The sequence below is a fragment of the Tachypleus tridentatus genome, chromosome 10 (assembly GCF_004210375.1).
Source record: "Tachypleus tridentatus isolate NWPU-2018 chromosome 10, ASM421037v1, whole genome shotgun sequence".
NCBI classification, from domain to species: domain Eukaryota; kingdom Metazoa; phylum Arthropoda; class Merostomata; order Xiphosura; family Limulidae; genus Tachypleus; species Tachypleus tridentatus.
In genome coordinates, this window is record NC_134834.1 from 14260609 (window position 1) to 14288305 (window position 27697).

At 35.0% G+C, this 27697-nt stretch overlaps 1 protein-coding gene across 6 annotated transcripts in view; it reads right to left on the reverse strand.

The window, feature by feature from the left end:
- Positions 1–87: 87 nt before the first annotated feature.
- The window catches only part of LOC143228763 (E3 ubiquitin-protein ligase COP1-like), a 41430-nt gene continuing 13820 nt past the window's right edge, over positions 88–27697 (reverse strand). For 2 of the 6 annotated variants that reach the window (XM_076460084.1, XM_076460083.1), the window contains exons 11-23: positions 27055–27181; positions 26213–26345; positions 23157–23217; positions 21476–21558; positions 19952–20060; positions 18752–18833; positions 16965–17081; positions 14907–15024; positions 12552–12676; positions 11210–11298; positions 1389–1448; positions 981–1025; positions 88–224 (exon numbers count right to left, since the gene is read on the reverse strand). In XM_076460084.1, the coding sequence (XP_076316199.1) occupies positions 207–224; positions 981–1025; positions 1389–1448; positions 11210–11298; positions 12552–12676; positions 14907–15024; positions 16965–17081; positions 18752–18833; positions 19952–20060; positions 21476–21558; positions 23157–23217; positions 26213–26345; positions 27055–27181 (1167 nt within the window). In that variant the 3' untranslated portion in view covers positions 88–206. Of the gene's footprint in view, positions 225–980; positions 1026–1388; positions 1449–11209; positions 11345–12551; positions 12677–13715; positions 13807–14906; positions 15025–16964; positions 17082–18751; positions 18834–19951; positions 20061–21475; positions 21559–23156; positions 23218–26212; positions 26346–27054; positions 27182–27697 lie in introns of those variants that run through there. The other 4 variants (XM_076460085.1, XR_013015451.1, XM_076460086.1 and 1 more) reach the window with 4 other exon arrangements.

A 27697-nucleotide genomic window follows, 5' to 3' on the forward strand; every position in this document is an offset into this window, starting at 1 on the left:
TTAATGAAACAGATATTCAATTCTCATGACTGCTGTTAGAACTGAATCAGTTTTTATTTTGATTTTTATTTAAAAAAACAACTAATGTTTATACATGGTTAATAAGGATTTATTGACAATATAGATGGCCAAGTATCTACAAGTTTGTACTGTGTTAAGTACTAATACCTAGAGACGATTCAGTTTCACTCCTAATTTCTCTAACTTCATACAAGTTCTAGCACCTGTAAAAAACAAATGACATACTTATAATAATTCTAAACAAAATCACGTACATTAAAAGATACAAAATATTTGTGAAGAAAATAATGGAGTCCAAGTTCAGTTTAAAAATGTGTTCTTACCAAAACAAGGAGATATTTTGATGCAAAGCAGAATTACTACTCACACCTAAAGTTATGATTTTAAACTTTCAAAATGTTACCATATTCTATACCTTAATATATTTTTTCCAGACATTTAAAACAAATTATCTACAATTACATTTTAGTTGTTATTGTCCTTTGAAGTAATTAAACAGAATAAACCTTATCCAGAATCTCGAGTGAAATTTTAATTCATTAGTGAAATCAGGAGTATCCAACATCAATCAACTCAAGTTCTTTCTTTTGTGCTCTGTTTATTTAACCATTCAAAAATATTGTTCACTGTATATTATTATTCAAATACAGTTTTGTATCACATTTTCAATTAAAAGTTATTATTAAAATCTACTTTTCAACTTTGGTTGATTCCACGATTGTAATGACAACATGAAAGTTAAATTGTGAGGGTGTAAACACTTATTTTACTGAAGTTATAACAGTCCGCACAGATCATCAAAATGTACGACACAATATCTAAAAACTGAACCTACGAGTGAGAAAAAAACGTTTTGTTTTCAAAGTTTTATTTCACTTATTTTTAAGATCAAAGTATCCAGCGTTATGTAACAAATCTGAGTCACTTGTACGACTCCAATACAAATGAGACAAACTTACTTTTATGTTTCCTTGACTGTTAGCTGCTACAACAACGTTAGTTCCCTGTAATGTTGAAGGAAACAGTCTATATGTATATACCAATAATTATCACATAACTTGGCAAGAACCAAATATTATGACAGTATTTCTTGATACATAAAGTACAAACACACCCTTAATGTTCGTATAACCCACCGAGACAGAAACCTGTATTCTACGTGAAATAACTCATGCACGAGATACCCACCAAAATGAACGGGTTATTTTTTGAAAAACATGATTTACTGTACTGTACTGGGTTGCATCATACAAGGATTTAGAGAGAACTCCATTAATAACAGAAAACTAATGCAAAATTAGCTCTTACGAACGTTTAATTACAAGCAACTAATGGATTTCAATAAAACAACTGTAAAAATCACTTACCATTCTCCAACAGACGGCGCTAACAAATTCATTTGTCTCTTCATCCTTTCTGTCTTTCTCCTTTAGAACAGGAAACAAATTATGTTAGTAGGACAATGTAACATGAAGCAGTGACTTGTATCAGATGTGACAAAGTAACGTTCTCACTGTCAAACCCCAGTTTGTCCGTCTTCACAAAGTAACGTTCTCGCTGTCAAACGCCAGTTTGTCCGTCTTCACAAAGTAACGTTCTCGCTGTCAAACGCCAGTTTGTCCGTCTTCAAAGTAACGTTCTCGCTGTCAAACGCCAGTTTGTCCGTCTTCACAAAGTAACGTTCTCGCTGTCAAACGCCAGTTTGTCCGTCTTCACAAAGTAACGTTCTCGCTGTCAAACGCCAGTTTGTCCGTCTTCACAAAGTAACGTTCTCGCTGTCAAACGCCAGTTTGTCCGTCTTCACAAAGTAACGTTCTCGCTGTCAAACGCCAGTTTGTCCGTCTTCACAAAGTAACGTTCTCGCTGTCAAACTCCAGTTTGTCCGTCTTCACAAAGTAACGTTCTCGCTGTCAAACTCCAGTTTGTCCGTCTTCACAAAGTAACGTTCTCGCTGTCAAACGCCAGTTTGTCCGTCTTCACAAAGTAACGTTCTCGCTGTCAAACGCCAGTTTGTCCGTCTTCACAAAGTAACGTTCTCGCTGTCAAACGCCAGTTTGTCCGTCTTCACAAAGTAACGTTCTCCCTGTCAAACGCCAGTTTGTCCGTCTTCACAAAGTAACGTTCTCCCTGTCAAACGCCAGTTTGTCCGTCTTCACAGTAACGGTCTCCCTGTCAAACGCCAGTTTGTCCGTCTTCACAAGTAACGGTCTCCTGTCAAACGCCAGTTTGTCCGTCTTCACAAAGTAACGTTCTCAATGTCAAACGCCAGTTTGTCCGTCTTCACAAAGTAACGTTCTCAATGTCAAACGCCAGTTTGTCCGTCTTCACAAAGTAACGTTCTCGCTGTCAAACGCCAGTTTGTCCGTCTTCACAAAGTAACGTTCTCGCTGTCAAACGCCAGTTTGTTCCTCTTCACAAAGTAACGTTCTCGCTGTCAAACGCCAGTTTGTCCGTCTTCACAGTAACGTTCTCGCTGTCAAACGCCAGTTTGTCCGTCTTCACAAAGTAACGTTCTCCTGTCAAACGCCAGTTTGTCCGTCTTCACAAAGTAACGTTCTCCTGTCAAACGCCAGTTTGTCCGTCTTCACAAAGTAACGTTCTCCTGTCAAACGCCAGTTTGTCCGTCTTCACAAAGTAACGTTCTCCCTGTCAAACGCCAGTTTGTCCGTCTTCACAAAGTAACGTTCTCGCTGTCAAACGCCAGTTTGTCCGTCTTCACAAAGTAACGTTCTCGCTGTCAAACGCCAGTTTGTCCGTCTTCACAAAGTAACGTTCTCGCTGTCAAACGCCAGTTTGTCCGTCTTCACAAAGTAACGTTCTCGCTGTCAAACGCCAGTTTGTCCGTCTTCACAAAGTAACGTTCTCGCTGTCAAACGCCAGTTTGTCCGTCTTCACAAAGTAACGTTCTCGCTGTCAAACGCCAGTTTGTCCGTCTTCACAAGTAACGTTCTCGCTGTCAAACGCCAGTTTGTCCGTCTTCACAAAGTAACGTTCTCGCTGTCAAACGCCAGTTTGTCCGTCTTCACAAAGTAACGTTCTCGCTGTCAAACGCCAGTTTGTCCGTCTTCACAAAGTAACGTTCTCGCTGTCAAACGCCAGTTTGTCCGTCTTCACAAAGTAACGTTCTCGCTGTCAAACGCCAGTTTGTCCGTCTTCACAAAGTAACGTTCTCGCTGTCAAACGCCAGTTTGTCCGTCTTCACAAAGTAACGTTCTCGCTGTCAAACGCCAGTTTGTCCGTCTTCACAAAGTAACGTTCTCGCTGTCAAACGCCAGTTTGTCCGTCTTCACAAAGTAACGTTCTCGCTGTCAAACGCCAGTTTGTCCGTCTTCACAAAGTAACGTTCTCGCTGTCAAACGCCAGTTTGTCCGTCTTCACAAAGTAACGTTCTCGCTGTCAAACGCCAGTTTGTCCGTCTTCACAAAGTAACGTTCTCGCTGTCAAACGCCAGTTTGTCCGTCTTCACAAAGTAACGTTCTCGCTGTCAAACTCCAGTTTGTCCGTCTTCACAAAGTAACGTTCTCGCTGTCAAACGCCAGTTTGTCCGTCTTCACAAAGTAACGTTCTCCCTGTCAAACGCCAGTTTGTCCGTCTTCACAAAGTAACGTTCTCCTGTCAAACGCCAGTTTGTCCGTCTTCACAGTAACGTTCTCCTGTCAAACGCCAGTTTGTCCGTCTTCACAAAGTAACGTTCTCGCTGTCAAACGCCAGTTTGTCCGTCTTCACAAAGTAACGTTCTCGCTGTCAAACGCCAGTTTGTCCGTCTTCACAAAGTAACGTTCTCGCTGTCAAACGCCAGTTTGTCCGTCTTCACAAACGTAACGTTCTCGCTGTCAAACGCCAGTTTGTCCGTCTTCACAAAGTAACGTTCTCGCTGTCAAACGCCAGTTTGTCCGTCTTCACAAAGTAACGTTCTCGCTGTCAAACGCCAGTTTGTCCGTCTTCACAAAGTAACGTTCTCGCTGTCAAACGCCAGTTTGTCCGTCTTCACAAAGTAACGTTCTCGCTGTCAAACGCCAGTTTGTCCGTCTTCACAAAGTAACGTTCTCGCTGTCAAACGCCAGTTTGTCCGTCTTCACAAAGTAACGTTCTCGCTGTCAAACGCCAGTTTGTCCGTCTTCACAAAGTAACGTTCTCGCTGTCAAACGCCAGTTTGTCCGTCTTCACAAAGTAACGTTCTCGCTGTCAAACGCCAGTTTGTCCGTCTTCACAAAGTAACGTTCTCGCTGTCAAACGCCAGTTTGTCCGTCTTCACAGTAACGTTCTCGCTGTCAAACGCCAGTTTGTCCGTCTTCACAAAGTAACGTTCTCGCTGTCAAACTCCAGTTTGTCCGTCTTCACAAAGTAACGTTCTCGCTGTCAAACTCCAGTTTGTCCGTCTTCACAAAGTAACGGTCTCCCTGTCAAACGCCAGTTTGTCCGTCTTCACAAAGTAACGGTCTCCCTGTCAAACGCCAGTTTGTCCGTCTTCACAAAGTAACGTTCTCGCTGTCAAACTCCAGTTTGTCCGTCTTCACAAAGTAACGTTCTCGCTGTCAAACTCCAGTTTGTCCGTCTTCACAAGTAACGTTCTCGCTGTCAAACGCCAGTTTGTCCGTCTTCACAAAGTAACGTTCTCGCTGTCAAACGCCAGTTTGTCCGTCTTCACAAAGTAACGTTCTCGCTGTCAAACGCCAGTTTGTCCGTCTTCACAAAGTAACGTTCTCGCTGTCAAACTCCAGTTTGTCCGTCTTCACAAAGTAACGTTCTCCCTGTCAAACGCCAGTTTGTCCGTCTTCACAAAGTAACGTTCTCCCTGTCAAACGCCAGTTTGTCCGTCTTCACAAAGTAACGTTCTCGCTGTCAAACGCCAGTTTGTCCGTCTTCACAAAGTAACGTTCTCGCTGTCAAACGCCAGTTTGTCCGTCTTCACAAAGTAACGTTCTCGCTGTCAAACGCCAGTTTGTCCGTCTTCACAAGTAACGTTCTCAATGTCAAACGCCAGTTTGTCCGTCTTCACAAAGTAACGTTCTCAATGTCAAACGCCAGTTTGTCCGTCTTCACAAAGTAACGTTCTCAATGTCAAACGCCAGTTTGTCCGTCTTCACAAAGTAACGTTCTCAATGTCAAACGCCAGTTTGTCCGTCTTCACAAAGTAACGTTCTCAATGTCAAACGCCAGTTTGTCCGTCTTCACAAAGTAACGTTCTCCTGTCAAACGCCAGTTTGTCCGTCTTCACAAAGTAACGTTCTCACTGTCAAACGCCAGTTTGTCCGTCTTCACAAAGTAACGTTCTCACTGTCAAACGCCAGTTTGTCCGTCTTCACAAAGTAACGTTCTCACTGTCAAACGCCAGTTTGTCCGTCTTCACAAAGTAACGGTCTCACTGTCAAACGCCAGTTTGTCCGTCTTCACAAAGTAACGTTCTCACTGTCAAACGCCAGTTTGTCCGTCTTCACAAAGTAACGTTCTCCCTGTCAAACGCCAGTTTGTCCGTCTTCACAAAGTAACGTTCTCCCTGTCAAACGCCAGTTTGTCCGTCTTCACAAAGTAACGTTCTCAATGTCAAACGCCAGTTTGTCCGTCTTCACAAAGTAACGTTCTCAATGTCAAACGCCAGTTTGTCCGTCTTCACAAAGTAACGTTCTCAATGTCAAACGCCAGTTTGTCCGTCTTCACAAAGTAACGTTCTCAATGTCAAACGCCAGTTTGTCCGTCTTCACAAAGTAACGTTCTCGCTGTCAAACGCCAGTTTGTTCCTCTTCACAAAGTAACGTTCTCGCTGTCAAACGCCAGTTTGTCCGTCTTCACAAAGTAACGTTCTCCCTGTCAAACGCCAGTTTGTCCGTCTTCACAAAGTAACGTTCTCCCTGTCAAACGCCAGTTTGTCCGTCTTCACAAAGTAACGTTCTCCTGTCAAACGCCAGTTTGTCCGTCTTCACAAAGTAACGTTCTCCCTGTCAAACGCCAGTTTGTCCGTCTTCACAAAGTAACGTTCTCCCTGTCAAACGCCAGTTTGTCCGTCTTCACAAAGTAACGTTCTCAATGTCAAACGCCAGTTTGTCCGTCTTCACAAAGTAACGTTCTCGCTGTCAAACGCCAGTTTGTCCGTCTTCACAAAGTAACGTTCTCGCTGTCAAACGCCAGTTTGTCCGTCTTCACAAAGTAACGTTCTCCTGTCAAACGCCAGTTTGTCCGTCTTCACAAAGTAACGTTCTCGCTGTCAAACGCCAGTTTGTCCGTCTTCACAAGTAACGTTCTCGCTGTCAAACGCCAGTTTGTCCGTCTTCACAAAGTAACGTTCTCGCTGTCAAACGCCAGTTTGTCCGTCTTCACAAAGTAACGTTCTCGCTGTCAAACTCCAGTTTGTCCGTCTTCACAAAGTAACGTTCTCGCTGTCAAACTCCAGTTTGTCCGTCTTCACAAAGTAACGTTCTCGCTGTCAAACCCAGTTTGTCCGTCTTCACAAAGTAACGGTCTCCTGTCAAACGCCAGTTTGTCCGTCTTCACAAAGTAACGGTCTCCCTGTCAAACGCCAGTTTGTCCGTCTTCACAAAGTAACGGTCTCCCTGTCAAACGCCAGTTTGTCCGTCTTCACAAAGTAACGGTCTCCCTGTCAAACGCCAGTTTGTCCGTCTTCACAAAGTAACGTTCTCACTGTCAAACTCCAGTTTGTCAGTCTTCACAAAGTAACGTTCTCACTGTCAAACTCCAGTTTGTCCGTCTTCACAAAGTAACGTTCTCACTGTCAAACGCCAGTTTGTCCGTCTTCACAAAGTAACGTTCTCACTGTCAAACGCCAGTTTGTCCGTCTTCACAAAGTAACGTTCTCACTGTCAAACGCCAGTTTGTCCGTCTTCACAAAGTAACGTTCTCACTGTCAAACGCCAGTTTGTCCGTCTTCACAAAGTAACGTTCTCAATGCCAAACGCCAGTTTGTCCGTCTTCACAAAGTAACGTTCTCGCTGTCAAACGCCAGTTTGTCTGTCTTCACAAAGTAACGTTCTCCCTGTCAAACGCCAGTTTGTCCGTCTTCACAAAGTAACTTTCTTTCCATAAGTTGAGCTGGACAGTTAATTCAATTTACAAATTATCTATGAGCATCAGTTAGTGTTGGATAAAAGCATACAGTTAGTTTACAATTATTACTGCTTTAGATTATTACTATTCATGTAATCAAAATATTAAAATTACAATTTTTCACAATTGTTTAGTTTATGCAAATTGTCACAACTCATAACAATGATCAACTTGTCAAATTATTTTGTACACTTATTTTTATATTATTCAATCTGTCCAAGTCCTATGTGGGAGTTTAATTGGATTAATGACTGAGGATTAATCAGAATATTCTTCTAACTGTTCAATCGTTATAGTTTAATTGGATTAATGACTGAGGATTATTCAGAATATTCTTCTAACTATTCAGTTCTAGACACACATTATTTAATCTTTGTTTAAAGATAATTTAGGCACAAAAATTACCAAGACATGGTATAAATAAAATATTATCTTTCTTTAAACTCAGTAATGGAAGGTTTAACACAAAGTGTATTATTTAGTTAAAATAATAAAAATATAAACTATTCTGATTCATTCCAGTAAATTTTTCAACACTTAACATTAATTTGATGGAGAAAAAAGAAAACCTAAAAAGTTGACACCATATAAAAATACATGGTGTTCGGAAAGTCACTGTGCAGTTTTGTAATCACATACAAGTGCAAAGTGACTTTCCAAACACCCTGTATAATCCCCACAAGCAATACTTTAAACTGACAGATATTATCACACAAATATACAAGTTACCCTAATTACTTTAAGAATTGGAAAGGACACACATTTAGCATTAATACAACTACAAGAATCACAACTGGTTTAAGAGTTGGTAAACCTAAAAGGCTGAAGCTTCTGAAGAAACACAATTTTTGGTTAAAATATTTTTATTATACTTCTCTTACAAATAAAAATAGTCCACGAGGCATTTTGAACTCAGAAAAGTGTGTAAATCAGTGATCTAAAATGGTATATTTTAAAACGTGATATGAGATCTGTTAACCAATCAAAATAATGTTCAGGGACCTACTGGTCCATGTTGGCTTTCCCATCCTTTAACCCAAACTAAAACTGTTAAAAACTATTAAAGCCTTATCACTCATAAACCTATCAAGCTTTGTTTTTAACTCAGTCAAATTCACTGTCTCCACAATATCTGAAGGTAATCCATTCCATAAACCAACCACTCTTATTTAAAATATAAAAAACTGTCTCAGCTGAAGACAGCTTCTACCTGACCTACATCTATACTTGTGTTGATTCATCAACAGTATTAATTCCTTTTACAATCTTAGACATTTCAATCAGATTCCAACTCTTTCTTTTTAAGAGAAAACAATATGAAGATTTCATCCTCTCTTTATATGGCAAACATTTTAGTAACCCTTTGAAGAATTCAATGTCTTTAAGGTAAGGAACCCAAGACTGAACAATATTCTAAATGTGGCCTAACCAGTTAAATAACCTCTTTAAAATTGTATTCAATATTTCTGTAGATACAACCTAAAATACTATTTGCCATACCACTGACAAGAGCACACTACTTGGATGGCTTAAAAGACTGATCAACTAATACACCAAGGTCCTTTTATTTTGGGACATTAAGGTTATCCATATCCAAAACATAATTTAGTAATAACCCACATGCAGTATCTTGTATTTATTATAATTAAAATCCATCCACCATTTATCTGTCCAACTCACTAAATGATCTAAATCCTTTTGTAAATCAGTAACATCCTCTTCACAGCCATCAACACCCAAGACCTTAATATCATCAGTACATTTACAGAATTTGTTGGCCACTCCTTGATCTATGTCATTACTGTAAAATCAAAAACATTAATCCAGTTTGACTGAACTCTACTTATAAGAGCCCTCTGCTCCCCCCTCAAGCCACTCTTCTATCCAATTAGTTACCTCATCCTCCACACTTATAGAGATGCGTTTCTTTACAAATCTTGTCACTTGCTTTCTGAAAATCCAGTACCATTTTCAAAGAATGCCAAAAGACTCGTACATCAAGATTTGTCTTCAGGGAAACCAATACTAACTATCCAATAAAATTCTAAACTTTGTTAAATAACTTTGCAAAGTTTTTTTTTATTATTATTAGACTTTCCAAAACTCAAAAACAATAGGGCTATAATTATTGGGACAATTTCTATTACCTCCCTTAAAGACAGAAACAACATTAGCTAATTTCCAATCTGTTGGTACCTGCCACAGTTCAAGGACTTCCCAAAAATTGTGGCAAGTGGCTCACATAAAGTCTTTGACTTTCCTTAAATCCCTTGAGGAAACATTATCTGACAGAAGCTTTATTCTTTAAAAAACACTTGCCAATTTTATTTTCCAAAGCTCAAAATTTATTGAATTATCTTCAACTTTGTTTTCATTAATCAATTACTCAAGATGAGAAATAGTACTTAAGTCTTCATTTGTAAAAACTGAAGAAAAAGAATTTAACAACCTATCAGATACAAGCCTTCCTTCATCATCCCACAAGAGTCATACCCCATCATAACATTATATGAAACCTTAATTCACTTTTAAAAAAATCCAAACTGTTAGTGTTTAACTCTTCAGTCATTTTGTCATGCATCTTTTTCAATGTCCCAATTTCCTGGTTCACCAACTTTCTCAATCTCCAATAATGTTCTAAATCTTCTATATTACCAGTCAACTTAAAATTATCAATTTTATTTTTATTTGTAGCTACAAGGTAGCATGAGTTTGCTCAAAACTGAATGGAAGATACAGAGAATTCCAGAAAAATGTTCGAGAATACACACGAATTTATTCAAGTAGTTTGTTTTTTCTCTATGGAATTTTACACGAGTTATTTGCACTAGCTGTTTCTAATGTCGAAGTGACCGACTGCTTGGAAGGATTTCATGAATAATACCTACTGCAAACTCAAGTTATTCTAATTAAATATAGGATTGACCATACATTTATAACAGCTGATAGAGTGAGCATGTTTGGTGGTGGTATTTGAACTGAAAATCCAGAGATCAAGAGTCAAGTGCCTTGACCTCCAGGCCGTGCCAGCCTTCAAACAAACAGAGGAGTAGAACAGAAAGGTTCAGCTGGTTTTGACAAAATCATACAACTTAGAAAGTCACTTTGTTTCATGACTGAGATGTGCTAATTCATTACATTATTCAAAAGATAATGTAATATGTTGTATGTTTAGGAATAAATTGTACTTTGGTTCTCTATTAAACTACCAATGTTGAACTATGCTAGACACAGGAAAGGTGTTTATCTTGCTTGTGCAGAAATTAATGGGATTCATTCTGTATTTAAAAGCTGAGTCTTAAAACTTATTTCAAAATATTGTTATACAACATAGCATAGACCTGGCATGGCCAGGTGGGTTAAAGAGTTCGACTCGTAATCTGAGAGTCCAGGGTTTGAATCCCTGTCGCATCAAACATGCTCGCCCTTTCAGCTGTGAAGGCATTATAATGTGACAGTCAATTCCACTATTAGTTGATAAAAAAGTAGCCCAAGAGTAGCCCTCTAGTCTTATACTGCTAAATTAGGGACTGCTAGTGCAGATAGCCCTCGTGTAGCTTTACGTGAAATTAAATAAAATAACAAACAATGTAAAGTAGCAATCAGATGGTTTAATTCTTTTCACACACCCCCAATTTTCAAAATAAAAAGTTTTTCCAGACTTACACACTTGATCATTCAATACACATAAATGTGGAAGTTTGCTCAGTATCCTAATCATTATTTAATCTGGTTGCAAAGGGTAAAACAAAAGCTTCAGATTATGACGCTACAGAAATACACCTTCAAAACAGAGACTTAGCAATGATGGGAGATATTAAGACATTGAATTTTTTTTTTATTACATAAAAGTTAATAGACATCAAAATGTAATGAATTAGAGAGTTACTAGTCATGGTTAAGTTATAATACACAAATAACTGACAGTTAAACAACAGTGTCTACGTTCACACGTGCATGTTATGATAAAAATGGAGGGGAGTAGCTTTGGGGTAATCACAAAACGTTCCTTTTTTTTTTACAACCCCTTAATTTCCCAACCTTTCCCAGGTCCACGGCCATCCCATTCAACTACATATAGGGTGTGATAGGGTGTAATACACACCACGATGAATAAATCCAAACTTACCAGCACATTTCGCACGGTGTCAAACTTGAAAGTTAACACTTGCTTGGACATGCCTTTGTAGTATATGTACAAGGAATTGTTTTCACTTCCTGTTAAAAAGACTTTCTGTAATAATCTTTACCTCTTTAGTGAATCCTATAATTGAAAATAAAGTTATCTATCTGACATAACAATTATAATTCCTCCAGTTTGTACTGCATATTTTAGAGAACTTGGTTTGACATTTTATCTCAAAATAACAAAATGTCTTAAAAGAAAGTTCTATAAGTATCTGTGATGACAAGAAAACCCACTTGCAGAGAAAATTATATAAAAATGGCTGGTACGGGTAGAGGAAAGACTAGTAGAGGAGCGAACAATGTTTCAACGTTCTTCGGTTATCACCAGGTTCACTATGACCAAAAAAGGTCGAAATGTTGTTCGCTCCTCTACAAAGAGCTTTCTCTACCCATACCAGCCATTTTTAAGTATGTAAAATTATATAATTTTTCCCATTTGATACAATTATACAGCCCCCCCTGACAAAAAACGAAAAAGGGGGTGTAATAACACTGAAATAAACCAATAACATACAAAAAAACATGTCAAGGTGAAGTATCATATCATTAATAAATTACAATGTAAGTTTCTGTTGTGGAATATACCTGGAAAGTAAAACCATAAAATGGACCAAATTTCAAATTTTCAACTAACACACTGTACACATTACGGTTTTATTGCTAGTTAGATACTGTTACATTGTATTTAGGTTTTAAGGTGCATATTTGAAAGATTTAATAAACTTTTAATATAACTTAAAATTCAACTCTAAAATACTCATTGATGCGTGTTAAGATGAATAATAAATGAATATAAAATATTAAAAACGACAACACATTAGAAATATTACCCATAGCAGAAATTTTACGATTCTTTGATGGATAGTTTAAAATGTACATATTTCTATTCCCTGTATAAACTGTACATTAATGATAATAGCCTACAGTTAATAATGTGGTAGAGAAAATAACATGATAGTAATTCAGAAGGTCTTAGAGGTTTATACAAATGAAATTCATGAACTGTAATGTGATAAAACAATTTTATCCTTAAAATGAATATCACCTTGCATGTGAATTATTCAGTCTCAATGAAATAATTAGAATAAATAATAAATTTTTAGTAAAAAGAAAGAAACGATATTACAAAGTTTATTTTCCTGGAATTACATGCATTTAGAAAACTTCCTGTGAAGTTAAATAATTTCGTCAACTAGTTGTATTTTTGAAATGAAATTCGACAAGAGTTACGTCACATCCTAGAAATGTAGGGATGTGGTGTGTTAAACAGATCTAGAACTCACCACAAGCAACATAGTCACCGTCAGTGGCTAAACCAACAAAATTCTTCTCGTTTATGTGACCCTTGAAAGAACGCAAACAGTGGGGTTTGTTGATGTTCCATAATTTCAACTGGCTATCTGTAGAACTATAGAATAAACAACATTCAAGTTCACATTTCAACTGGCTATCTGTAGAACTATAGGATAGATCAAACAACATTCAGGTTCAAATTTAAACTGGCTGTCTGTAGAACTATGGGATAGAAGCAAACAACATTCAGGTTCAAATTTAAACTGGCTATCTGTAGAACTATAGGATAGAAGCAAACAACATTCAGGTTCAAATTTAAACTGGCTGTCTGTAGAACTATAGGATAGAAGCAAACAACATTCAGGTTCAAATTTAAACTGGCTGTCTATAGAACTATAGGATAGAAGCAAACAACATTCAGGTTCAAATTTAAACTGGCTGTCTGTAGAACTATAGGATAGAAGCAAACAACATTCAGGTTCAAATTTAAACTGGCTGTCTGTAGAACTATAGGATAGAAGCAAACAACATTCAGGTTCAAATTTAAACTGGCTGTCTGTAGAACTATAAGATAGAAGCAAACAACATTCAGGTTCAAATTTAAACTGGCTGTCTGTAGAACTATAAGATAGAAGCAAACAACATTCAGGTTCAAATTTAAACTGGCTGTCTGTAGAACTATAGGATGGAAGCAAACAACATTCAGGTTCAAATTTAAACTGGCTGTCTGTAGAACTATAGGATGGAAGCAAACAACATTCAGGTTCAAATTTAAACTGGCTGTCTGTAGAACTATAGGATAGAAGCAAACAACATTCAGGTTCAAATTTAAACTGGCTGTCTGTAGAACTATAGGATAGAAGCAAACAACATTCAGGTTCAAATTTAAACTGGCTGTCTGTAGAACTATAAGATAGAAGCAAACAACATTCAGGTTCAAATTTAAACTGGCTGTCTGTAGAACTATAGGATGGAAGCAAACAACATTCAGGTTCAAATTTAAACTGGCTGTCTGTAGAACTATAGGATGGAAGCAAACAACATTCAGGTTCAAATTTAAACTGGCTGTCTGTAGAACTATAGGATAGATCAAACAACATTCAGGTTCAAATTTAAACTGGCTGTCTGTAGAACTATAGGATAGATCAAACAACATTCAGGTTCAAATTTCAACTGGCTATCTGTAGAACTATAGGATAGATCAAACAACATTCAGGTTCAAATTTCAACTGGCTATCTGTAGAACTATAGGATAGATTAAACGACATTCTATGCTAAAATTAAATTTTAGGATATTTTTCAAACAAAGAAAAGTATTTTTAATCTTAACATGAAACTCACTTTGCAGTTGGAGCAGGCAACACTTTGAATCCATGTATTAGTGGAGAAATCTTTGGTGAGAATACCACATTAAAAATTGTGATTGTTACCTCTAAATATCACTCTCAATGACTGCTCGAAGCTTGCAACATGTGTCAAAGATACACAAAACATACAAGTAATAGTATGGAAACTACGGAGGTCAACCTGGGGTTATGAAGTCATCTGATTTGACCAAGCTTGTAGTGAAAGAGTTAATGACTACACCAGACCAGCGTATAACTCAAAACCTTGTATTTTAACACAAACCACTTCTAACATGAATACCAACAACAAGTGGACACTTAACCAGGAACAGAAAGACTAAAGTTAGAATTATGAAACACAACACTTTTTATAACATTTATGACAGAGAAGACAACCACCTTACAACATGAATAATGCTAGAATAATGGGTTCAGAACCGCTTACGAGAAAAGATAGAAAGACACTTCTTGCATTCACCTAACTGATAACATAAAGCAGCCAACCTAGTATAGAAGTAAACAACATTAGATACACCCCCTAAAAGGTGCAAGATCCTAAACAAGTGGATACCATAGCAGCCTGTGGCACAGCAGTACGTCTACAGACACAAACCACTAAAAACCTGGTTTCAATACCTGTGATGGGCAGACAACAGATAGCCCATTGTGTAGCTTTGTGCTTAACTGCAAGCAACCCATAGCAGCCTTTCTGTGAAGATGTAGGATATTATATCTCAGCCTCTGCCACTATGAAAATAGTTCGTATGACGTATCTAAACATGGCAGCTGATTGATTAACAGCTGAAAAAAAATAGGATAAAAATTAGTAATCAGACTTGGGTGTAAAGGTTGATAACCATGACAGAGACCAACATCCAATCACCACAGCTTTATCTAAAGTAATTAACTTTAAAATTGTTGGCCCTCATTAATAACACAGCACTGTGGGGATGTAATATTACAATTTAAACGACACTTCCAAAAATCTAAACCACTTACGCCGATACAATTTCTTCGGTATTCAGAAACTTCACATACGAAACAGCTTTTTTATGTCCACGGAACGTTCCCAAGGGTTGTTTAATGTTTCTAAGGTCGTAATAATGCACGCTGTGATCTGAAACGAAACATGTCTTAAATAGGCGACAAAGTACCTAGATTTAATATGACTAACATTTTCTCTTTACTTTGATTAGTATAGAAAGTTACATAATAGAAGAATCTAACTTTTCTTGTGAGAAAATGATACAAATATAACATGTATATGAATAATGTTATATACATATAAAATAAACATCCAAACTAGGACTAACAAAGGTATCTAAAGTGTTTTTAATCCTTATTTCATAGTACACTCATTCTTTTATAATGAAGTTAATTTCCTATTAACAATTAATAATAGTGAACCAATAATCAGTGATGTCGAGAAAACCCACTTGTAGAGAAATATATATGTAAAAACGGCTCGTTTGGGTCGAGAAAATATTTTACGTAGAGGAGCGAACAACGTTTTGACCTTCATTAACCTGTCGATGACCGAAGAAGTTCGAAACGTTGTTCGCTCCTCTACGTAAAATATTTTCTCAACCCAAACGAGCCGTTTTTATATATATATAATAATAGAAGTTATTATTGTTATACATACTTTAAATGTTGACAAAAGAACTCTCACATAATTTGATATTTTGTAATTCATTATACATACTTTAAATGAAATACAAAATATCAAATTATGCGAGATTTCTTTTGACAACACTTTCACCATCACAGATTTAAAGTCACATTTCCAAATCTTTCAACCAAGTCCAGATATAAAACATAAAGGGGGTGAGCCCCTTCTCCCTCCCCCGAAAAATTATTTCTACATACACTAAAACTGGTACATTAATTAAATATCTGACTTATAAAATCATTCACTGTGACAAAAATATATTTTTAATGACTTGAAAGATTTCTGACAAGTGTAAAAATAGTCAAACCACATTTTATGTTCTATAAATTAAACACAAACGAAATTCTCTTAGATTTGTTTTCATTACTTTTAACATATATTTCAAAACCATTTATTGATAAAAATAAGTGTTCACTTTTTTTTTTTTTTAAACAGTTTGGGATAGATTAACCTAGAAAACATGTTTATGGTATTGATAATAGAAAGACTGGGAAAGAATACTGCATCAGATTTATCAAAATATTTTATGTAACCAACACAAGTAATTAAAGATCTAAATCATAATGAAAAGAAAAACATTTAAAATTTTAGTTTTTCGGAGATCAGGAGAAAAATAATTTTGCGAGTTTCCAGTTTGAACGTAAAGAAATTTAACGAACAACAGGCTAAGATTACGAGAAGTTTTTAAAGTCTACGAAGGAGGTTTACGGATAAATTCTGATTGTTAACACTTTAGTAGAGATAAAATTAAGGTGACAGTAATAGACAAGTACCAAGTCTGGAGCTGTCAATGTCCTCTTCTATTACCCATAAGCAAGCAGAACAGAGAGAATAAAAACAAACTGGGAATTATGATTGGCTAAAAACATGTCACATGACACAAACATGCAAGCACTGAACAAAGAGTGAAGACATGAATTACTACATTTGATTTTTGGACTGCATATCATTTTAAAGATATAAATAAATAAAATAAAATGTCCATACTGTAATCATTAAAGAAAATAAAACTTCTATAACTCGAAATGCAGTGGAAAATCTTTAATAAGACCAAATATTTTGAAATTAATTAGAATAAAATAAGTTGACATCTCTATACAAAAATCACACATTTTATATCATTTACATATATTTTTTCAATCGCTGGTTGTTTCTCTAAAATAGTGAAGTTTTATTATTATTTTATTGTAAACACCTAACCTGCACTGCTTATAAAACAATTATGAATATACTACATTACTGAAACTTATGACTGGTCAAAAATTATGTGAATATGTTGTGATTGGTCAAAAATCTGTTTTAATATGTTGTGATTGGTCTCATTGAAGAGCTTCCATTGTATAAAATATAGATAAGAAATGTTAGCCAGTGTAATTCTTACTAACCAGCCGAGCCAAATGCCAGATGGTATCTGCTTTCAGGGTTAAACTTGACACAACACACGTTGGCCTTTGTCTCCAGTGATGTTACAGAATGATCCATTCCAGTTGACCAAAGCTTAACTACGGAACGATAAACAGGTTTTTTTTTTTTTTAGAGATTGGACCTTTTCCAGTACAAGTCTTCACAGAAACATTTGCACAACAAAAGTACTTGGCATTTCTTTTGCATTTAAAACATTTTTTAATCAAAGAATTTTCTCTTTCAAAAAAAAAAAAAATAGTCGTTGGTACATGATGAATTTTGTGCAAAACTTCTCAAAGGTTAATAGCATCAACTGTCCCTAATTTTATAAATTAAAAGATAACCAATCAACACCACCGACTCTTGTTATAAATTAAAAGATAACCAATCAACACCGCCAACTCTTGTTATAAATTAAAAGATAACCAATCAACACCGCCAACTCTTGTTATAAATTAAAAGATAACCAATCAACACCGCCAACTCTTGTTATAAATTAAAAGATAACCAATCAACACCGCCAACTCTTGTTATAAATTAAAAGATAACCAATCAACACCGCCAACTCTTGTTATAAATTAAAAGATAACCAATCAACACCGCCAACTCTTGTTATAAATTAAAAGATAACCAATCAACACCACCAACTCTTGTTATAAATTAAAAGATAACAAATCAACACCACCAACTCTTGTTATAAATTAAAAGATAACAAATCAACACCACCAACTCTTGTTATAAATTAAAAGATAACAAATCAACACCACCAACTCTTGTTATAAATTAAAAGATAACAAATCAACACCACCAACTCTTGTTATAAATTAAAGATAACAAATCAACACCACCAACTCTTGTTATAAATTAAAAGATAACAAATCAACACCACCAACTCTTGTTATAAATTAAAAGATAACAAATCAACACCACCAACTCTTGTTATAAATTAAAAGATAACAAATCAACACCACCAACTCTTGTTATAAATTAAAAGATAACAAATCAACACCACCAACTCTTGTTATAAATTAAAGATAACAAATCAACACCACCAACTTTTGGGTGCTCTGTTCAAAAAGTGGGATTCAATTGCTACTTGTATAATGCATACACGGCCTCAAAATGGAATGCATGTTGTTTTCTTTGCAACATTATTGGTGCAAACTGCACTGTCACAGTATGGCACACTTGTCTTCTTTTAAAAAATCAAAACAAAAAAACTTAACAGTTACACGTACTTGAGACACTGGTCATAACCAACTTATACTGGTCATTAAAAAATTGATTTCCAAAAGCACTCTTATAATGGATAAAAGGCAGTTCTATAACACTAGTTGACATATCATTTTAATGGAATAGAAAAGCCAATAAGGTCCAAGAACACAACATCATTTAATTGTTGTAAAAGTTCAGTAACACATGCAGTAACATTAAAACATCATATCTGATTTTTATTCCAAAGAACACAACAAAATAAACTGAATATAAAAAGTTCAAGAGGTACAGGTGGACATCTAAAAATGTCAAGAAGGGAGTAACTGTGTGTCACACTGTAATAACCAAACTTTTGAATACAGTAATACCAGTCTATCAGCTCCAAGTTAGTTTTCCTTCATATAATAAATCAAAGTAAAGATAGCGAGCCTTTTAAAAATATGGCAAACTATGCTGTCCGATTTCAGCTTCTAAAAAGTTATAAAGATAACCTGAATAACCACCATGTTGTAACATTATATCAATACTTATAAACACAGGATGTAGTACATACCTTTAGAATCATCAGATCCCGATGCAACTAGTTTGGTGTCAACACGGTTGAAATCAACACTCCAGCAACGTTTCTCGTGTTCCTAGATGCACATGTAAAATGACAAAAGTTTGAGATCAGTTGATACAAAGTTTCTTTAGATATCATGTTAAGATATGCATGTTTATGTATACAACAAAGTGACCATATTTCTCTTAAAATATATTTCAGACAACTGTCCAAGTAAGGAGGAAAAACAACGTGTAAGACAACGAGTTGTTGTTGCATTTTTGTTTATAACACAACTGGGACTGTACTGGTTATTAAAACAATGAATTAAAAAACTATCACAAAATAGCAAAAAAAATTGACTGACTAATATAAAACTATACCACTATATGACACAAACACCAAAATGACTTCCCCAGGTCTTTGGATAATTTTTCTGACAAACGTACACACACTGTGTTCTTCATATTTTACTATATACACAAGCACTTGAACAAAAATACTGTGTTTTGTGTAGTAAAGCTATCTCTGTTTTTGAGCTACTGAACAGAGGGAAGGCAGCTAGTCAGTAACACCCCATTAATTACTTTAAAAGATTGACTGTCACCCTTATAATGCACCAACACTTAAAGTGCAGGGAAGATTTTGAGATACACAGGTTTTAAATCCAGTTTAACAGCCCTAAAATCCAGAGTTCTATTACAGGGCTAACCCATGCCTTAAAACAACACTATGAATTAATTACAATAATGTTTTAAAGAAGTGTGCTTAAAAATAGAAATTAATAAATACTGGCATTATTTGTTTCTCAGTCGTGGAAACTAATTTCAAGACTTGTTTTGGATTATACCCACATAAAAACCAATTCACCACACTAATACACAGTCCATTATAACCCAATAGTTAAGAGTTATGATTGTATATTTATTTGTTTAATTGACTAAGTCACATCCTACTACTCTATCATCATGGTTAATTTATCTTTAAACCCAATTAAAACAAAATTTTCTTTATAATAATAGTTTACCTACCTATCAGTGCAACTGTTTATAAGAAACAATTATTGTCAGAAAAATACAAACTTTAACACTTGAATAATATTATTAAGATGTGTCCTTCACATAAAATAATGGTACCAAAATATAAAGTGTAAATCAGGCCTACAAACCTTGATGTTAGATTCTATATCAACATTTCACGATGTGACCATACCTGAAAGTTCCGTATCTTCTGACCGGTGAAAGCGTCCCAGATGGTGACAGTTCCCTCATAATCACTGCTTGCTAACATCCCTTTGTGATACGAACTCCAGCTGATACAGCTTGAACATACAAGTTTTCTTATTACTCACTGAAAACACTGCACTCAGTACTCAAAGAAACAGGTCTATTTCTGTATACACACTACATAATAGCTTCTACACGTAAACCCCAACATAAGTTTTCTATCAGTTTGATAAAAACATCACTTTTTTCTGGATTATTTACCCACTAGAGAAGTTTAGTATTTGCCAAAGCATGGATCTAGTCCTTGTTATATAGTTCAGTTAAAGCATGTTTGTTAGTGCACATGCGAGATAGTGTACGTTTCTCTACCCAAATTGTTAAAGCACACAAGTAAAAATATTTCACTCAATAAATTATTCTAGTTAATAAATAAAGTGACCAGTTTAGGAAAACAAACTTTATATATTTTAACATATAAACTATTAACATCTTAAACTTCGAGACTGCCGTGAGTCATTACTGAATATCATGTCACTTGTGATGTTAATTTTTACCGTGACATCTATTTTGTGCAAAATAACAATCAAATATATTGTTTGATCTAGTGCTAACTATCTGACAAAAAAAAAACTCGGATCAAATTGGAATACCACTAAAAAGAATGGTTTAAATACATGTGGTTAAAAATGAATTAATCATAAAATCATTAAAATTACACAGAAAAGTATAATACTTTGTAATTACTATATGCAGGGATCTCTGTAGTATCTTTCTGTATTGTAGTAAAAATTATGTAAACCAATGAAACAAATGATATAAATCCTAAACATTTCTTTCATATTAAGCCTGTTTTTAATTTTTTGTTCAAAAGGTTATATTTATTACCAAAATTTTAAATTGACTGTTTAAAGCTCATACATGTTTTTAAATCATGTTTGTGTACAGGAAGAAACGAACAATTTAAGAATCATAAAATCATCTACATTCAATCCACAGCGGAACTGGCCCGATTTTTGAATTGCACATCCACAACGGAACTGGCCCGATTTTTAAATTACACATCCACAACGGAACTGGCCCAATTTTTAAATTACACATCCACAACGGAACTGGCCCGATTTTTGAATTGCACATCCACAACGGAACTGGCCCGATTTTTAAATTACACATCCACAACGGAACTGGCCCAATTTTTAAATTACACATCCACAACGGAACTGGCCCGATTTTTAAATTACACATCCACAACGGAACTGGCCCGATTTTTAAATTACACATCCACAACGGAACTGGCCCGATTTTTAAATTACACATCCACAACGGAACTGGCCCAATTTTTAAATTACACATCCACAACGGAACTGACCCGATTTTTTAATTACACATCCACAACGGAACTGACCCGATTTTTAAATTACACATCCACAACGGAACTGACCCGATTTTTAAATTACACATCCATAACGGAACTGGTCCGATTTTTAAATTACATATCCACAACTGAACTAACCTGATTTTTGAATTACACACCATCTCGTTCACTGGATAGTGCATGTCTATGGTATCCATTATCGCAGTGCCATAATCAAAGACCTGCATCATAATTAATATGTTAAAAGAACAGCTGAGCAATAAAAATTATAAAATCAAACAAAAAAAGACAAAAGTAATTAATGTGTTTATCAGATTCAGTTTCAACTGTATTTCTAGTACATAATCCAAACAATGTTTTAAAAGAACATATTAATTGTAAATAGTATAAAATTAACATTACTGTAAGTAAACATTAAAACTGAACTGGGTATTGGAACTATAGAATGTAGTTTGGGCTTATAATTTGTTAACATTGGAGAACTGAAGGAAAATATGTTAAGTGAGTATAATTATTCACTGTCAGGTTTAGCACTCAATTTAACCACAGCCCTCAGTTTGTAACCAACTTGTACATGAACAACCACAGCTCTCAGTTCATAACTCCATGTTTGCCAACAATCAATTCATCAGTACGACCCTTATTATAGAACTCAAAATGATCTTGCTTCCTGTATTTGTTCTTTTTTCAATATTTTATTTAAACTTCAAACAGAATCAAATATTTTAAACTGTGTTTAAATAAGTGAAAAGTTACAGGATAAGGGAGATAAAAATCAATAAATTTACTATAAATTAATGAAATTTAATGGATTATTAAATCTTCAGAGATTTTTACATTTGCAAAAATGATGCCGTATTTTAACTGAATGGGAAAGAAAACAATTTCTTTGAATTAACAAAAGAAACAAAAATTAACTTTGAGTCAGAACAGTCAGGTTTTGCAATATAATTACATTAATTTACATATAATAATGGCTTGTGGAAAGATCCTTTGGGAATAGGTTTCCTTAGGAATGTAGCATTAGAGCTGGCCATAAATACTGCTAGACAAAGAACAGCAACACACTTGTCTGTATCATAGCACAGCTATATGAATCAGGTTTTCACATCTGTTCTAAACTGTAGATTGTTAGTCTTAGGAGAAGGTGTAACAAGGATTTTAGACATTAAAAAATTTTTTTCTATGAAAAAGTAAACATCCTCCTCGACTGTAACCGATTTAAAGAAAATGGTAACTTTAGAAAGATGCTGTTCTGGAAATTAGTTTAATTAAAAATGTATCATACCTAAACTCTCCACCAGGTGATACTTAAACAGTTAACATTATTTCTTGCTCGCAACTTCTTTAACCTCTTGACTGACAAGTAATTCAGTTGCTACGATAGCTCCTATGCCAGTTTTTTTTCCAGCAAAATTGAGTAATTTTTAAAACATTGAATCAAAAGTGAAACAATTTGCAAGTAGGTCAAATGCATGTATGGTGCTGACATCTGGCGTTGAAGTTAGGTATTATTGAGAAGGAATTAACTCATCCGTGGCACTGTGTTACCGATCCGTTTGGTCGAGTTATCTCGTCTACAGCACTGAACAGGTTAATGTAGAGTACAGTAACATATCAACCACTAAAACAAACTTAAAAAATACCACGTACTGGACTGTTTGTCACAGATGCCATAAACACACTCCAACAGGAGGTCTCAGAAACTTACATTATTTCAATATGACATGAAGGATAAAATTACTTGGAGATATCTGACTAACAGTCATGAGCAAGAAAAACTTGAAACTTAACATGTTGTATCAATATAAAAACTTACCTTAATTTTTTTAGTGACTCCAGCAATTGCAAAAAATTCATTATCTTTATCAAATTCAATACTGTGGGTGGAGAGAAAAAAGTAAAATTAGTAAACAAATAAATAACAAAAAAAAAACAATTTTTCTACATAGAAATAACAGTTTGGGATGTGAGAAATATTACATATGTTTGGCTGAAAATTCCAACGTTTTAAAATGCATAATAAATTATTACTTTTAAATTTTATGCAATAAATTATTATGCATTTTAAAATACTGGAGTCTTCAACTGATTTCATTACAAAATGTTCATCATACTTTTGTGCAAAAATGTACTTCAAGTATCTACCAACAACAAACAGGTTCAAGTATTACTTTCAGCACGATGCACTTTCAACCTTGAGAATATACACAGTAGAAAACTGGAAAAAAAATTCCAGAAAACAAGTATTCATTAGATGGAGTCACTGCTTACCACGGAGGGCAACTGTCTGACAGCATCCACTGTCACCTTTTGGGATACCTTTCACTGGAGAATAGGGAGATTGACCATCACATGACTGAAAGACTACATATGTGTGTTGTGTTTTGTTCCTTGACCTACATGTTACAAGTTGAGAATCTTAGCCATCAGGCCATATGGGATAGTACAACAATTTTGGAAAAGATGCAGATGTAAGGTTTTGACAACTTTTAAATTTATACAACAAGTAAAGTGAGGATAAGTACAGCAACTTAAAAATGGCATTAGCTTATCCTACTGCACAAAGTTGTAAAAATGGCATTAGCTTATCCTACTGCACAAAGTTGTCTAAATGGCATTAGCTTATCCTACTGCACAAAGTTGTAAAAATGGCATTAGCTTATCCTACTGCACAAAGTTGTAAAATGGCATTAGCTTATCCCACTGCACAAAGTTGTAAAATGGCATTAGCTGTATGGCATTACTGCACAAAGTTGTAAAATGGCATTAGCTTATCCTACTGCACAAAGTTGTAAAATGGCATTAGCTTATCCTGCACAAAGTTGTAAAATGGCATTAGCTTATCCCACTGCACAAAGTTGTAAAATGGCATTAGCTTATCCCACTGCACAAAGTTGTAAAATGGCATTAGCTTATCCCACTGCACAAAGTTGTAAAATGGCATTAGCTTATCCCACTGCACAAAGTTGTCTAAATGGCATTAGCTTATCCCACTGCACAAAGTTGTAAAATGGCATTAGCTTATCCCACTGCACAAAGTTGTAAAATGGCATTAGCTTATCCCACTGCACAAAGTTGTAAAATGGCATTAGCTTATCCCACTGCACAAAGTTGTAAAATGGCATTAGCTTATCCCACTGCACAAAGTTGTAAAATGGCATTAGCTTATCCCACTGCACAAAGTTGTAAAATGGCATTAGCTTATCCCACTGCACAAAGTTGTAAAATGGCATTAGCTTATCCCACTGCACAAAGTTGTAAAATGGCATTAGCTTATCCCACTGCACAAAGTTGTAAAATGGCATTAGCTTATCCCACTGCACAAAGTTGTAAAAATGGCATTAGCTTATCCTACTGCACAAAGTTGTAAAAATGGCATTAGCTTATCCTACTGCACAAAGTTGTAAAAATGGCATTAGCTTATCCTACTGCACAAAGTTGTCTAAATGGCATTAGCTTATCCTACTGCACAAAGTTGTAAAAATGGCATTAGCTTATCCTACTGCACAAAGTTGTCTAAATGTTTTCTGCAAGCCTTGCCACCACTAGTCCGAGACAATCACAGGCTGCAAATTATTAACCATCTTAAAATTAAGACATGGTTTTATTTTAATATGAACTTCATAACTGCCACAACAAGATTAGACCCGTTTTTCTGATAAATGTTTTAACCCTATGCTGGTCTGCCGAGGTCTTCACGGACTACAAATATTTTGTAAACATTGGCACAGACAGATGGAAGCACATACGTTTGTTGTTCTCAGTAGCTTCCATATCAATTCAGTTTGTGTTAAGTTGTTATACTTAGCTTAGAAGGTAAGAAACTAGTTGTAATATTCAGTGTTAATTTATTGACCAATAAAGGAAAAGATTTTAACAGTTTGTTTTGTTATAGCAAAGCCACATCGAACTATTTGCTGAGTCTGCAGAGGGTTGAGTGTCAATGTTTTTTTTTGCTTGCAAAATGATAGTTTATTATTGTGTAAATATTTTAAAATTAATTTCTTCATTATACGGTCCACTCAGACCCCATCACAGTGACTACGGACATTTTACAGAATCTGCTAAAATGTACCAAATAAATTTGACACATTTCTATCGTAACTACATGGTTGTTCAACCTGCCGTAAAACCTTTTACAGCACAGATCCACAAAATAATCAGCATGAAAGCTGACGAAGACACTTCAGGTAAATATAAGTGATTCCAACTATCTATTACTATCATAACTAATCACTACTACAAATGAAGATTGTGTTGCTCATGTTATTTGAAGTTACATCTGTACAAAAAATAAAGTAACCTTGAAAATATTAAATCACTGGTACAACATCATATGATAACAAGTAAATACACAATACAATGTACAATAATTTGCATTAAGGTTTAAGCCCACAGTAACAGTAAAATATCAAAGTCACGTATACCAGTTTCAACACTTCGTGTTCTTTCCATACCAACATCGAGTTCCACACAGTTATATTTCTGTCTATCTTATCATTACCGGTTGTCCTACCATTGTACTGACTCACTGGAGCCAGTTTTGGTCAAACATATGATAAGAGATCTAAACACCCAGATTACAACTATCTTCCCAACTTATATAAGAACCTCTCTCAAAGCATTCCAATCCCAGACTAGTTTTTCACATCTATTGTACTGAGAGACCACTGTATGCGCTTTTTCACTTGTTCAACAGAATTAACCACATTAATTTATCAACTGCCTTCAAGTCTCCTGAACGTACTTAGCTTACGTTTGAGCAAGAGTTACGTAACACAAACATAAAGATTATTGTTACCTTTTAAAACAAACATGTGCACTGAGCGTAGCTTACTAAATGGTTTAGGTAATCAATAAAAACCATCTCACCTTGAAACGATACTCGACGCGTTAAACAAATCACTCGCATAATTTAATGTTACTAAAGGTCTCATGGCACTGTATCTGGTAAACTTGGAAAGACTCTCTTGAAATTCTTCCAACCCATCACACTGTGAATTACCTGTGTCAATAAACAAACATTCAGGGTTGTGCTTAAAGTCACTGAACACAACATTCCAAATATATCTTAACATAATGCTACAAGTTATTAAAAATTAAAAAGGAATTTTTCAACATTTTGTGCGTGATGAAACAAGATAATTTATTATCAAGTTTAAATTGCTATTAGTTAATATTTACATACAAAACTTCATGACCACTACATGAACTATATCTTGTTTTCATACAAGAATTGGTTGGTATACATTAACAGCTTGTAAAGACAAGGGTTAGTAAAGCCACAGTAGTGTGTGGCTTTTGTACCATTAATTCATGCCAACATTATATCAAGAACAATTATAGAGAATTTAGGTTTCATTCAAGCTAGGCTTATGCAAAGTCTACATAAATAACATAATGAGCAGCTTCCAATGCAATTAAATTCCAGGATGAGAAATGAATATATATATTATGCAAATAATGAACGAATGCACTAAAAAGTACCATTTAAAATTAGAAAAAGACATCACAGATGCCAGTGTTTGTTAACAGTTTCAAATAACACAAGTAGTAATAATTACATTTCAATAATAAAATAATACATGATGTTCTTGGAGCATTGCTTCAATGTCATTTTATAACTATAAAACTGGGGAATCTAACAAGAGGAAAACACAAGCAGTTTTAAACAGTTTTCTCAATCTTTAAACAGTAACGGGCATATCACTAACCAGATGAATTCAAATGAATTTCTTTACTTCGAGACGAGAAATAACACTGTTGCAAGTCTTCAAAATGTATATTCATACGCTTTCTTCTAGCTGCTACCGTAGTTGGCAACCAATGTTGTTTACTTCCCTAAACAGGCGTAGAAAAACAACAAACAATTTAATTAATTACATAATATTACATAATACTAGGGAATATGAAAACAAGTAACACAGAAAATTAATAACAAATAATTTTCAATACAGAAGTCATGTGTAGAAGTTAAACTTCAATATACGTTTTCACTTAACGGAAAAAATACTATATTTCATAATGAGCCAACATAAAGCAGAAGCTAAAAGTGGTTACAAATACAACAACTTATTTGTAAACTTTAAAAAAGTTAAAACTACAACAATATTTTGCCTTATTGAAAAGCTATTTTAAATCTGTTTAATAGGTAAATGCTGAAATTACAGCTTCGCAGACCAGGTTGTGTGAATGTCACTAACATATGATGACTATTTTGTTACACAAGCAGAAACAAGCAAATTGCAAGAAACTTAGATAGATTATTTAATTTTTTTTTAACTCAAAAACTAGCATCTAACTTAGCTTTTCTACCATTTTTGTATGTCAAGCATTTTGCTGTTAGTCTTAAAAATA